Source organism: Ruditapes philippinarum, unplaced genomic scaffold (genome assembly GCF_026571515.1).
Source record: "Ruditapes philippinarum isolate M1 unplaced genomic scaffold, ASM2657151v2 ctg4798_1_1_1_1, whole genome shotgun sequence".
Lineage (NCBI taxonomy): Eukaryota > Metazoa > Mollusca > Bivalvia > Venerida > Veneridae > Ruditapes > Ruditapes philippinarum.
The window spans coordinates 78,306-93,500 of NW_026856428.1; the positions used below are offsets into that span (position 1 = coordinate 78,306).

The 15,195-nt window shown below is 33.3% G+C and overlaps 1 protein-coding gene across 7 annotated transcripts in view; it reads right to left on the reverse strand.

Annotated features, from left to right (window-relative positions):
- LOC132746497 (WD repeat-containing protein 19-like) overlaps positions 1-15,195 on the reverse strand; it is a 44,808-nt gene that overhangs the window by 20,612 nt on the left and 9,001 nt on the right. For 4 of the 7 annotated variants that reach the window (XM_060735681.1, XM_060735676.1, XM_060735677.1 and 1 more), the window contains 8 exons: positions 14,847-14,953; positions 11,144-11,167; positions 9,724-9,849; positions 9,264-9,413; positions 8,142-8,289; positions 6,095-6,267; positions 5,279-5,290; positions 33-70 (listed from right to left, as the gene is read on the reverse strand). In XM_060735681.1, coding sequence (XP_060591664.1) covers positions 33-70; positions 5,279-5,290; positions 6,095-6,267; positions 8,142-8,289; positions 9,264-9,413; positions 9,724-9,849; positions 11,144-11,167; positions 14,847-14,953 — 778 coding nt within the window. The remainder of the gene's footprint in view (positions 1-32; positions 71-5,278; positions 5,291-6,094; positions 6,268-8,141; positions 8,290-9,263; positions 9,414-9,723; positions 9,850-11,143; positions 11,168-14,846; positions 14,954-15,195) is intronic. The other 3 variants (XM_060735682.1, XM_060735680.1, XM_060735675.1) reach the window with 2 other exon arrangements.

The window sequence follows — 15,195 nt, forward strand, 5'->3', positions numbered from 1 at the left end:
TAATAAAACTGGTTCACATAAAGGAAACATACCTTTTTAAAGCAATACACTGATCTAGGCAGGAGTTTAGCTGAAAAATAATGTATACAAATGTAAAAAGTATAAAAATCATTGAAGATTATGTCATAATTAATAAAAATTAACATTTTAAACGACATGTAATTAAAATAAAATAAATAAATAAATAAATTGTCAAGGTTACTGTTAGAACAACATAGTAAACAATTTAACATACAGTCAAACCTCTCTTTAAAGACTGCATGTACTGTACATAGAATAACAAGCAATTATCACAGTATTGCAAGCAATCCATAAGTCCCCTACCGGTAAGAGCCCCAGCAACATTCTGAAGGGCCATTGGCCATTCACTTATGTTTCTATTTTAAGTAAATTTGTTGAAAAAGTTCTTTAAAAGTGATCACAGGAAACAGTTTTTTAATTTATGTACAGACAGACGGACTGAAGGACACTCTAAATTTATTTTTTAAACATCCCTGTTATCAAAATATAACATTTTTAAAAGCAAAATTTTTAAAAAGGACATAACGATGTCATACATGATGTGAGTGTAACAAAGAACAATTAGTAATGAAGGTATGAATATTGAATTGAAGTAAATGAAAGTTAAAAGAACGAATAGGAAAAATTAAAAGTCTAAGGAGGAGATAATTCTGGAAATATGGATGCTAGATTTATAAACCTTGTCATATTATTATGATGTGGGAGTTTGAAGAAAATCCTATCATGATTGAAGAAGTTTGAGTAAAAATTACCAATTTCTCAAAAAAAAGTCTTAGTTATTTCATGCTTTCCAGTGTTTTATTGTAATATATCAGATGATTATATTCTGATAAACCACTAGTGAAATTTATAAAATATAATTTTCACTGTAGCCGGACTATATCTGAATGCGGATGAAAAGAAAAGCATAACTAAATGAAATAACAAGCAGAAATAATTGCCGTCATGCGTAAATTTTGCTTCTTTAGGAAAAGAAAGTCGATTTCATCATACATCATATAAAAATGTAACAAAATTAGAGAAAATTAACTGAACTATATTTCAAAATTGATGATGTGACGTCATGATATGATCACATAGGGGAATGCGTGACGTTACGCGGCAAAAACAGTAAAAATATAACTAAAATCCCTTAAAAAGCATGAAATAAAAAGAAAATTTATTTGTTTTACATATAAGATTGAAATATATTTCATTCGTGAACACCAGCTATTATATTTTCACTCGTGGCTACGCCACTCGTGAAAATATTGCATCTGGTGTTCACTCAGTGAAATTATATTTCAATCTTACATGCAAAACAAACAAATATCCTCTATTTCACAAGGGGCATAATTCTGGAAAAAGTCTTGCTAAAGTATTGAACACTCACAAATGTTGAGTGATAATAAGAAACATTTATATGAAGTTTGAAGTAGATACATTCAGAAAAAAAAGAAGTTATTAAAAAAACAATGTTTTTTTCATGAAAATTTTAAGTTCAAGGGAGGTAATTCTGATAAATTTTGTGCTAGAGTTGTAAACCTTGTCACATATGATGTGGTTGATGACTAGCAACTTATATTTAAAGTTTGAAGAAATTACCTTAAGAAATAAAGAACTTATAGTGAAAAAACTTAAAAACTAGAATCAGAAATCTTGAAATTCAGTCTTATTGTTGCCATAGCAACCAGAATTTTCACCATTACGGAAGATAAGAAAAGGATGTGCATAATTTCCATACTGCCATCTACCCATATGTCAAGTTTCATAAAAATATTTTCAGTACTTTTTGCGTTATCACTGGATCCAGGTTATGTGTTAAATTTGCCATATTTTCAGTCTATTTGTTGCCATAGCAACCAGAATTTTCAGCATAGGAAAAAAAGAAAAAGACGTGCATAATCTCCATACTGCCATCTATCCATATATCAAGTTTCATAAAAATATTTTCAGCATTTTTTTATTTATCGCGGGATCCAGGTTATGTGTAAAATTTGCCATATTTTCAGTCTATTTGTTGCCATAGCAACCATAATTTTCAACATAGGAAGAAAAGAAAAAGAGTGCATAATCTCCATACTGCCATCTATCCATATATCAAGTTTCATTAAAATATTTTCAGTACTTTTTGCGTTATCGCGGGATCCAGTTTTGTGGACGGGCGGACGTTCTCACAGGACAGTAATTATGTGGCTACTCTTTTGTCCTCTCTATTGTTCTTTTTAGCCACACAAAAGAAAATAGCCACATAAAAGCATTACGGAATGAATGACATCAAAGAGAAAGAAAAGTTACCTATTGTCCCTCTAGCCACTTAATTACTCTCCTGTGAGTGCGGACGGACAGAGCCACATAAAAGCATTATGGAATGAATGACATCAAAGAGAAAGAATAGTTACCTATTGTCCCTCTAGCCACATAATTACTCTCCTGTGAGTGTGGACGGACAGACGGACGGACAGACGGACGGAGGGTAAACCTAAAGTCCCCTCCGGTAAACCGGTAGGGGACTAATAATGGTATCCTTTATAGACAAGTGACCTTATTATCTTAGCCCTAAACCTGCTAAACGTGAACTTGATTTGCCTTGCCACTAGTATACAGCCAGGCAAATAGCCCACAGAAGGATAGCCCACAAGGACAATAGCCCACAAGGACAATAGCCCACTAGGACAATAGCCCACAAGGGCAATAGCCCACAAGGGCAATAGCCCACAAGGACAATAGCCCACTAGGACAATAGCCCACAAGGGCAATAGCCCACAAGGACAATAGCCCACAAGGACAATACCCCACAAGGGCAATAGCCCACAAGGACAATAGCCCACTAGGACAATAGCCCACAAGGACAATAGCCCACAAGGACAATAGCCCACTAGGACAATAGCCCACTTGACATAAACCCACTGCAGGAAAATATCCCACTTGGATAATAGCCCGCTACTACAACTGCCCACTAGGACAGTAGCCCACTATGACATCAGCCCGGCCCACTAGTGAAATAACCCTCTAGGAAAATAGCCCACTAATGTAAGATTCGATTAATATTTAATATTTTATCTATTGGAATTCTAAAATATCATTTATTAATTTATTTTTTTAAACACAATTAAAATATGACAAAAATCTAGTTCTACATGTAATGTGCTCAAAAATGTTAAAATCAACATTGCATAATATATAGTAGATATGTGATTTTAGATAAATCTATATCATATTTTTTTAGACTGTGAAAACACTAGACACTAAGTTCTTTTCACAAATTAATTAATTTCCATGATATAATAAAACAATTATATGTAATCATATTTTTTCAAAAAAATGGTAAATTTTTATATCCTATTGATAAGCAGTGGGCTATATTGTCGTAGTGGGCTTTTGTCTCAGTGGATTATTGTCCTTGTGGACTTTTGTCTCAGTGGATTATTGTCCTTGTGGACTTTTGTCTCAGTGGATTATTGTCCTAGTGGGCTTTTGTCTGAGTGAAAAATTGTCCAAGTGAACTTTTGTCTCAGTGGACTATTGTCCTTGTGAACTTTTGTCTCAGTGAATAATTGTCCTACTGGGCTAGTATCCCAGTGGGCTTTTGACTCAATGGACAATTGTCCTAGTGGGCTATTGTCAAAGTGGGTTACTGTCTCACTGGACTATTGTCCATTCCCAGCCAGGTCAGTTTGAGCTACATCAATCAATAGATTATCTATAAATCAGGTTTAACTGTATGTTATCTGTAAATCATGATATATAAATAATTTCTTCAATTACATTATTACAACACAATATGTCAAACAATACAGATCCAGTGCCATACATTCACACCCCATCACCTAAATTTGTCAAGAAATAAATACAGAAAAGTCAGAAATTACACAGGTATTTATTTTAAGCAATAAGACACAGATTCCACACCGAAAAGTGCTGATAAACTTCTTACATAAAGTATACAAAGATATACACACAAAAGTTCCTCTTTTGTTTAGTTTAAACATCTTTATTTTAGTTTGATTGGGAAACAAGTTCTTGCAACTTATATTAATCACTTTCGAGTCCGCTTCCTAGAACCAACCAGTACTGGGGTCATATAAAAGAAACATGATTGTGACCCGAGTAGGGCTTGAACCCATGAACCCTGGGTTGAGAGGAAGACACCTTAACCACTAGACGACCACTCCCCTCATGTTTACTTATTTTAATTCTTTTTTTAAATAAAATTAAATTATGAACCATAATGGTAATAAACAAGCTGGCATAGGTGACAAAGCTGCTTATACTGCTGGCAAAAGTAACAAAGGCATGTTTATACTGCTGGCATAGGTGACCTGTTAATACAATACTGCTGGCATAGCTGACAAATGCCTGTATATACTATACTGTCTTCAAAGGTGACAAAATGTTGTTTATACTAAACTGCCTATAAAGGTGACAAAATGATGTTTATACTAAACTGCCTATAAAGGTGACACAATGTTATTTATACTAAACTGCCTATAAAGGTGACAAAATGTTGTTTATACTAAACTGCCTATAAAGGTGACAAAATGTTGTTTATACTAAACTGCCTATAAAGGTGACAAAATGTTGTTTATACTAAACTGCCTATAAAGGTGACAAAATGTTGTTTATACTAAACTGCCTATAAAGGTGACAAAATGTTGTTTATACTAAACTGCCTATAAAGGTGACAAAATGTTGTTTATACTAAACTGCCTATAAAGGTGACAAAATGTTGTTTATACTAAACTGCCTATAAAGGATGACAAAATGTTGTTTATACTAAACTGCCTATTAAGGTGACAAAATATTGTTTATACTAAACTGCCTATAAAGGTGACAAAATGTTGTTTATACTAAACTGCCTATAAAGGTGACAAAATGATGTTTATACTAAACTGCCTATAAAGGTGACAAAATGTTGTTTATACTAAACTGCCTATAAAGGTGACAAAATGTTGTTTATACTAAACTGCCTATAAAGGTGACAAAATGTTGTTTATACTAAACTACCTATTAAGGTGACAACTAAACTGCTGCCAAAAGTGACAAAGGGTTGTTTATACTACATGTATAATGCCCACATAGGCGAAAACTGGCCTGTGATTAATCACCACTTATGTTCAAAAAGGCTCAAGATATTATAATTCAGAAAAATGTGGTTCAAAATAATGGTTCTGCAATGTGGAAAAGAGATGAAATATATTCCCTTTTATGCTTATAGCAGCAAAAGAAGTAAAGAAAAAAGAGCTACACAAACAGGTGATGTGAATAGTTCAAGTACCGATGCTCTTTCCTGGAATGTAATAGAACTGAATAGCTGTACAATATGAAATAAAATAGCATAATTCGGAAAGCCACAAATGTCTTTCTTGCCTTTCAAGCTGGATTATTAATGTTTTATGTTTAAGCAAAAGAAAACTAAAGAAATATATATTAAAGAATAAAGAAAATAAAATCCCATAAAATTAGCAAAGAATAAGCATTTCAATATTTTATTCATATACAATTCTTTATATACACTACAAACAGTTTACTGCAATATTTACTGAAACATTAAACTACAGATGCCAGTTCTAATAAAACAATCAATTAAATAGTTATAAGACATATTAAAGTACAGAAGGAAAGCATATACACTAGGTATATTATTGCAGTGATTTTTTAAACTTTTTTTCACAACAGACCATACGCCTGAAATTGTGAATTTTTGGCGCGATAATCTGTCAAATTCAAACAAGAGTAAATTCACTTTCTTCATACATGTAATGAGTATGTTTATAGTTTAAGCTATTCTCCTTTTATTCCCTTTAACATATCAACCAAATTCTCAAGATTGTCATTTGTCAGTTCATTTTTTTTTTTCGGTACCCAAAAACAAACCCGCTAATTGTGAATTTTCGTCACATTTTTGTGATTTTTTTTTTACGTTTTTTTTTTGGGCGTTTGTCAAGAGGCTGATATTTAGGGTCAATATCAACAAAAAAAATAAAAGTCACTACATCAACACTTATTGGATCTATGTCTTGAAAATAGTGAAACATTACAACTTTCAATAATATGTATCTGTATGATGTAAGACTGTAAGTCAGAAATTTACCTCTTTCGTAGTTTTGCCTTCAATTGTATCTATGAACAGGTAAGAGTGGGTATCGAGGGCTATTGTCACCAGTTTTCCACTCTGGGTTTGTAGAGTTACCTCCCCATTATGTAACATGATGGGTATCTGTCCATACGGGAGCTTAGTCGTCCCAACTAGGTCACACCTTGTACCTTTAAATGTAAGCAAAAAACTTGTTTTAGCAAATAAAATTCAAAGATAAGTTGTTTTTCAAATCAATTTGGATAAATTGCAAAGACTATTTACAAAACTTATTCAGTCTATTACCTTTCTGCATATAGATAATATTTCTGTTCCTAAACTTAAAAATATGATAATTCTGAAAAAATGCTTAAAGGACACTATGAATTGATTAAAGACTATTTTGACATTTACAGTTATCAGCGAAACATTGGGATCATTCTTCTATAGTTACCTCTGTTATTTATCCCTAAATTATAAAATTTTCAGTTAGAAAAGGGGCATCCATGGCTGAGTGGTTAAGGTTGTTTACTTCAAACCACTTGCCCCTCACTGTTGTGGGTTCGAATCCCAACATGGACTTTGGATTCTTTCATGTTAGGAAGCTACCCAGCTAGCTTATGGAATGTTGGTGGTTCTTCTCAGGAGCCCTATCGTGCCTGAATTAAAGAATCAAAGGGCACCTAAGGTGTTCCTCCACCAATACAGCTAGAACATCAACATATGACCTATACTGTATCAGTGTGATGTAAAACCCAATCAAACAAACAATTAGAACAAGAGCACCGCTAGGCGGAGCATTATATGCCCGAAAGTGTTTTTTTTTTAGTAAGGATGAAGCATTTGTAAGACATGGGAATTCGCTGTTCATCCTATAAAATTTTACAGCTGTAGGTTGATTAATACTTAAGTTATTAATAATGACCTTAACCTTTGACCTTGTGACCCCAAAATCAATAGGGGTCTTCTACCTAATATGGACAATCATCCTATGAAGTTTGAACACTGTGGGCCAAATGGAACTTAAGTTATGCTCCGGAAACTGTTTCCAGTATCAAGGTAATAGTGACCTTGACCTTTGACCTTGTGACCCCAAAATCAATAGGGGTCTTCTACCCAATATGGACAATCATCCTATGAAGTTTGAATATTGTGGGTCAATTGGAACTTAAGTTATGCTCCGGAAACTGTTTTCAGTATCAAGGTAATAGTGACCTTGACCTTTGACCTTGTGACCCCAAAATCAATAGGGGTCTTCTACCCAATATGGACAATCATCCTATGAAGTTTGAACATTGTGGGTCGAATGGAACTTAAGTTATGCTCCGGAAACTGTTTTCAGTTTTAAGGTCATAGTGACCTTGACCTTTGACCTGTTGACCCCAAAATCAATAGGGGTCTTCTACCCACTATGGACAATCATCCTATGAAGTTTGAACATCGTGGGTCAATTGGAACTTAAGTTATGCTCCGGAAACTGTTTTCAGTATCAAGGTAATAGCGACCTTGACCTTTGACCTTGTGACCCCAAAATTAATAGGGGTCTTCTACCTTATATGGACAATCATCCTATGAAGTTTGAACATTGTGGGTCGAATGGAACTTAAGTTATGCTCCGGAAACTGTTTTTAGTTTTAAGGTCATAGTGACCTTGACCTTTGACCTTTTGACCCCAAAATCAATAGGGGTCTTCTACCCAATATGGACAATCATCCTATGAAGTTTGAACATTGTGGGCCAAATGGAACTTAAGTTATGCTCCGGAAACCAAATTGCTAACGGACGGACGGACGGACGGACGGACGTACGGACGGACGGACGGGACAGACAGACAGACGGACGCCAGGGGGTATAACATAATATGCCCTTTCGGGCATATAAAAATGATACTTTTGACCTATTTACAGAACCAGACGAAACAGATTAAATCTCAGACCAACGTTCCATTAATGCAATTAGCAAAGTGAACAATGATAACAATAAATAAAGTTTTAAAAAAACGTTGACAGGAATTGACTGTGTATAAAAATCTCTCCGGGAAAATAAGATCTTAAACTTTACGTACCCATGACATGTTCTTTCGAGTACATGTATGTGTAGATTTTCTCTTCATCATAAGCAATGAACACACCTCTGTCAAGCGCCCACATTTCCCATAGTACACCTTTTATATAGGGTGAGAAATCTGGAACCTCAACTAACAAGTCATTAACCTAAAAAATAGTAAAAAAATCATCAAAATGCAGAAATGTAAAAACAGTAAAAAAAATTATCAAATTCATAAACCTAAAAGTTGGTCTGGTTTACACATTTAAGTTTGATTGTGAAACAAGTTCTTGCAACTTATATTAATCACTTTATAGTCTACTTCCTGGAACCAACCAGTACTGGTGTCATAGGAAGAAACATGGTCATGACCCGAGTAGCGCTCGAACCCATGATCTCTGGGTTAACAGGCAGACACCTTAACCACTAGGCCACCGCTCCCCTAAAAGTATGAGCAGTAACAAAAATATATTACAAATTTTTGAAAATTATGCAATATGCACAGACAATATCTTTGCTATATTCAAGCAAAGCCCTTTCAGATATACAGTAGTTGAAGTTTAATTTAAACTTATGAATTTCAAATTTATTATAATGATCTTTTTTATTTTAAATATATTTCATTTTTCAATGTTAATATACAATTATTATATTCATTTATCACTTAGCCCAGCCCTGGAATCATGCACTATCCAGTCCATCCAACAAAGTACAAGTTATATTACATTGTGATTTTTAAGTTTAAGTAAATGATTCCCTTCCAAACTCTGTATATGCACAGACAGACACGTGGACAAAAATATCAACTTTCCTTAAACTAGCTTTGAAGCTTTGACACAATCCATAAAATTTAAAATCATGAGGAGGGTTCAAACAAACAGTAATGACAGCCAAACGATGCAACTTTTAACCTTTAACCTACTACATGTATATTTCTATAATGGATCTTCCCTGCTTTGAATTAGGATCAGTCCAATGACTGTATAAGGTACTTTAGCATCAACTTTAAAAATTTCAGTGGCCAACAGTATAGAGCCTGGTCAGACCTCATTGTTGTGCAAACTGACCAGGTTCTTACTGGTAGTGTAAGTTTTTTTTGTTTTTTTTACCAAATCTTTAAATAACCATAAAACAAACTTACTGGGTTATAAACATATCCATCCTTCTTTTCATCAATGAAAACAAGCCGGGTACCACTGGGGTCAGGAAACAGTTTACGTACACCATAACTGTGACGGAACTCATTTACATACTGCCAATCCTCAATGTAGAAGTAGTACAGGCCTCCATTCTGTAACATGAAATTACATCCATTGTGTCTACAACTTACAAACAATTCAAATTTGTAGCCCTAAAATAAATCAGTTCAATAAAAACAAATGCTTTTCTTACCTTTTGAAATTTTGTCTTCTTCAGAAAAAATTGATGTTTATAATTCTTTTTTGTTTTTTATAAACACTAAAATGCAAATGCCTCAGCAAAAATCTTGCCCTACATGGGACTCTCACTCAAAACCACTGGCTCATAGACAAGTTAACAAAATTTAACACCAGAATATTTTGCCACCTGAAAATCTTGACTGGAGAACTACAGTAACTTACATCTGTTCCAAAAATAAGGAATTCCTGTGTCATATCATGGCATGTTATGTGTGTCTGGTTGACGTCCTTGTCAGGGAACAGTTTGCTCTCTCGTTCGTCTGTTGTACCAGATGTCTCCCCTTCAATCTAAAAATAGCAACAAAAAACATGGTTTATACAACAATGAAGCAACTCTCTCTTTAAGATATTCCTTCCATTTATAAATTATATAAATTTGGTCAAACTCGTCATTTTCCATATGAATTGGAAAATTTCTTAGCAGACGGCATTTTTTGCTACTCCTGATCATGTAGACGCTTATTAGAATTTAAAAGATTCAGGAAGTAATGTAATATTAGATAAGAATCTACCATATAAATGTAAGTAGAAATTCATGAATGTTTAATCAGGTCAAAAGTGCTTAATTCACAAAATTTTTGGTCTTGCAAAAATATCTGATTTTACTGTTCTTGACAAAAGCGAATTAGTCTTTAGTACTTAGTATAACATAACAATATAATATGATCCTTGTTAAAAATGTTAAAATTATTCATAAACAAATATGACACCTACAACAGAACAGAGGATGTTATTTTGTTTCAAGACTTAAAAGAATAGATGTTATCCAGAACTTGGCAAATGTGTGTTTTTAAATGTCTGAGAACAAATTGTCTCTGTGAAATTTTGTGTCACAGATGATTGAAGCAGCAACCCCACATTTACTAATACTATGCTCTCCAAATTGAGCTACAATAAAATATGAGTCTCAAAAATGGAAGGTGATAGCCCCTAGTATAAATAGAAGATATTGAATGAGTGTAGATTTAATACTAAATTTATTGAACGAGTTGAATAAAATATTATGCAAGCCTCTGGTGAGCAGTATATTGTTTTATTCGACAAGTTCAATAAATTTACTATTCAATTTACATGAATATAACGGTCTAATCACATATTCAAAACAAGAACGGTTTATAGTAAAAGAAAGTCATTTCACATTGACATGTTAAGATTAGCGTGTTTTAACACTTGTCTGTATGTAACGCAAATGATGTCACGTCAAAGTGTTATTACACTAGTGTAATATCGTTTTTATAAAATGGGTTTATTACACTCCTGCACCGAGGTTAAAGTGATAAGTATCATTATAATTTAGCCATGCTACATATGGCAGCTGACTAGACTATCTATCTATATTCTAGCATTCTAATTGGAACAAGTGTAGAATTGACCTTGGCCAGTTTAAAAACTTAAGTTGTTAATCCATACGGTTTTATTCCAGTGGTGCGGGTAAAGAAACCAAACAAACATTAAAGTTCAAATATAACAAGTAACGAAAAGGCGGTTAACACAATCAAATGAACAGTATCTTAAATTAAATAATAAATATTAATCTAAATTTCAAAAATAACAAGACAAAATATGACTCAAAAGAAATTACTTGATTTTTTATAACAGAAAGGTGCTGAAAGGTAAATCAACATGTGGATTATAAGGCTATTATGAATACATTTTGGCATATTCATACTTCCTGTTTTAGTGTCTAGTGTGACAAAGCAAAGTCTGTGTTCAAGTTGGTCTTATGATAACATTATTGTGATATTTGCAAGGTCAATTAAAGAGTAAACGTTTTTTTTAACTAGCCAGATATTCTACTATACATTGTTGTAAATTATTTTAAATAAATAAACAGAAGAAGTTCACATACTATCTAATTAATAATTATGGTACAACACAGATATAATGGTGGTAAACAAACATTTAGTGGAAATAATAATGAATAAATAAATTGTAACAAGCAATTATCATAGTATTGCAAGCAATCCATAAGTCCCCTACCGGTAAGAGCCCAAGCAACATTCTATGGGCCATTGGCCATTCACTTAGGTTCCTATTTAAAGTAAATTTGTTGAAAAAGTTCTTTAAAAGTGATCACAGGAAATAGTTTTTATGTACAGACAGACTGAAAGACACTCTGAAGTTATTTTTTAAACATCCCTGTTATCAAAATATAACATTTTTAAAATCCTATCATGATTGAAGAAGTTGGAGTAAAAATTACAAATTTCTCAAAAAAAAGTCTAAGTTCAAAAGGGGCATAATTCTGGAAATAGTCTTGCTAGAGTATTGAACACTCACAAATGTTGAGTGACAATAAGAAACATTTATATGAAGTTTGAAAGTAGATACATTCAGAAAAAGAAGTTATTAAAAAAACAATGTTTTTCCATGAAAATTTCAAGTTCAAGGGAGGTAATTCTGATAAATTTTGTGCTAGAGTTGTAAACCTTGTCACATATGATGTGGTTGATGACAAGCAACTTATATTTAAAGTTTGAAGAAAATACCTTAAGAAATAAAGAACTTATAGTGAAAAAACTTAAAAACTAGAATCAGAAAATCTTGAAATTCAGTCTATTTGTTGCCATAGCAACCAGAATTTTCAACATAGGAAGATAAGAAAAGGATGTGAATAATTTCCATACTGCCATCTACCCATATGTCAAGTTTCATAAACATATTTTCAGTACTTTTTGTGTTATCACTGGATCCAGGTTATGTGTAAAATTTGCCATATTTTCAGTCTATTTGTTGCCATAGCAACCAGAATTTTCAACATAGGAAGAAAAGAAAAAGACGTGCATAATCTCCATACTGCCATCTATCCATATATCAAGTTTCATAAAAATATTTTCAGTACTTTTTGCGTTATCGCGGGATCCAGTTTAGGTGTAAAATTTGTCATATTTTCAGTCTATTTGTTGCCATAGCAACCAGAATTTTCAACATAGGAAGAAAAGAAAAAGACGTGCATAATCTCCATACTGCCATCTATCCATATATCAAGTTTCATTAAAATATTTTCAGTACTTTTTGCGTTATTGCGGGATCCAGTTTTGTGGACGGACGGACTGACGGACGGACTGACGGACGGACGGACAGACGGACGGAGGGTAAACCTAAAGTCCCCTCCGGTAAACCGGTAGGGGACTAATTAACCCTTACTACTTAATCAGAATTAATTTTTTTCACAGCAATCAGACCATCCCCCATCAACTTGAACAATACTTCCCTATACAGAATCATGTCCAACACTTCCCTAGGGATCTGATATACCACTTGTCAAAGAGACATCATAAAAACTTTAATGATCATTGTCTTTTATAGTTTGTTGGTAGGGAAAATTACTGTCTGTAAAATGGGTCAAACTATTCACCCCAAATTAATTAATAATCTGACAGTGTCTCCTAGCAATCTGACAATGTCCAACAGTATTTCCCTAGCATACTGACAATGTGCAAATGACTTAAACATAACTTCTCTAGCAATCTGACAATGTCCCACAATAGTTTCCTGACAATCATCAAATGTCCCCCAGTATTACACCCTAGTGTACTGACAATGTGCCAATGACTTAAACATAAAATCCCTACCAATGTCCCACAATATTTCCCTAACAATCTGACAATGTCCCGCAATATTGCATAAGCAATCTGACAATGTCCCGCAATATTTCCCTAACAATCATCAAATGTCCCACAATACTTCCCTTGCAATCTTATGATTCCCAAAGATCTATACATAACTTCCCTAGCAATCTGACAATGTCCAACAAAACTTCTCTAGTAATCTGACAATGTCCTAATAAATTAAACATAACTTCCTTATCAATCTGACAATGTCCCAAAAAACTTCCCTAGCTATCTGACAATGTCCAACAAAACTTCTCTAGTAATCTGACAATGTCCCAATAAATTAAACATAACTTCCTTACCAATCTGACAATGTCCCAAAAAACTTCCTTAGTAATCTGACAATGTCCTACAATACTTCCCTAGGCTAGCTTTAACAATGTCCCAACAACTTAAATATAACTTCCCAAGTAATCTTGCAATATTTTGATTTTACAAAATAAATGTTAATTGAAGGGTTTCCTTCAAAGAGAGAAAAGAAAGCACAAAGAGTACTGGGAACTAGCTAACATCAACTAATCTCTATATACATAATAAGTTACACGCTGTTCATATAATATAGGAACTTACTCCAGAGGGAAGCTGTAAAAATCATTACATATATAACTGATAATCTTACAAGTACTTCTTTTTTTAAATAAAATCAAAAACAGACCGTTTTTCATGATAATTCAATGTTATAATTTTCTTGTTTGCTTGACATTAAATAAATTTTCATGATTTTGCTTTTCTAAACAGTTGGCAGGTTTGAGTGCATACATTTCATTCAATCTAAAGTCAAAATGTATAAATGAATTATGCATAAACATTAAAATGATATAAAAGATTCAATTCTACTGACCTCTGAGGTCAAGGTCACTGACTTGTGACAACGAAAAATGACAGAAATTCAGAAAGTTAAGGAATTTTTACCAGTGAGATCTTTTTACTTAATTATTAATACCAAAGTCTGATATAGAATTATTGTCATAGACTTATGCAGTACTGCGGTCAAGGTCATTAAAACAAGATACAAAAATTCCTTAAAGTCAGCAATATTACACACTTTTTCGATAACGATGCTGTTCCTTCTTTACCTTTATTCTAATATTAAGTCTCATACCTTTTTGTTTATCTGTTTTTCTCGATTTCCAAAAAACTTTTTTTTGTCATAGCTTGGCAGCTAGTCCACCTCACGGACACCTGGATAACTAACCAATAATTACCAATTCTTATGCAAGTGACCAACTACTAATCCCACATAAAACGACCATTAGACTCAATGTTCAAGATCAACAGTCGCCTCCCTCAATGATCAAATCAGTGATGCATGAATAACATTTTCAACAGTCCTTGTATTGAGCTAAGTAAGTCTGAGTTAATCGAATCTTACAGTGCAAACTATATTTTTTAAATCTCAGTCCAAACAAGGGAGAATAAGTAAGTCTGACCTAATTGCACCTTACATTAAAGACTGTTTTTTATTTAAACATCTACACGTAGGTCCAAACAAGGGAGGATAACAGTTACAGTGGAGATGATTGTGCGGGAGGAAGGAATGTCCAGGCAGGTGGAGGGTCTGAACATTATAGTGAATATCTTCAAAGTGGAGGGTACATATTTTTTCTAAAACAGGAAGAGGGGGTTGGGGGGATTGGAATAGACCTTTGGTATATTATGTAATATGCTTACCATATGCAGCTGTATCTTGTCCTCAAAGTGGGCCGCAGCGTAATCAGCATTCAGCTTGATAGAGTGAACTGTACCCAGGTACTCTCTGTCCTTTAACTGTTCTAGGCCTAAAATAAATTATTTATCATACAATAAAAATTTTATATTTAATCATGACATAAACTAAACTGCATAACACTGCTAATTTCTTTCCTGCCTTTTATGTAGTAACCTATTTTTGAACAGTATGAGCGTAAAAAAATTCTCATAAAATAAATAAATAACAAAAATTGCACAGTCTTTAGAAGATTTTGTTAAAAATTATAAAATAGGGGTGAAAACAAAATCCAGAAAATTTTACTTTATATTA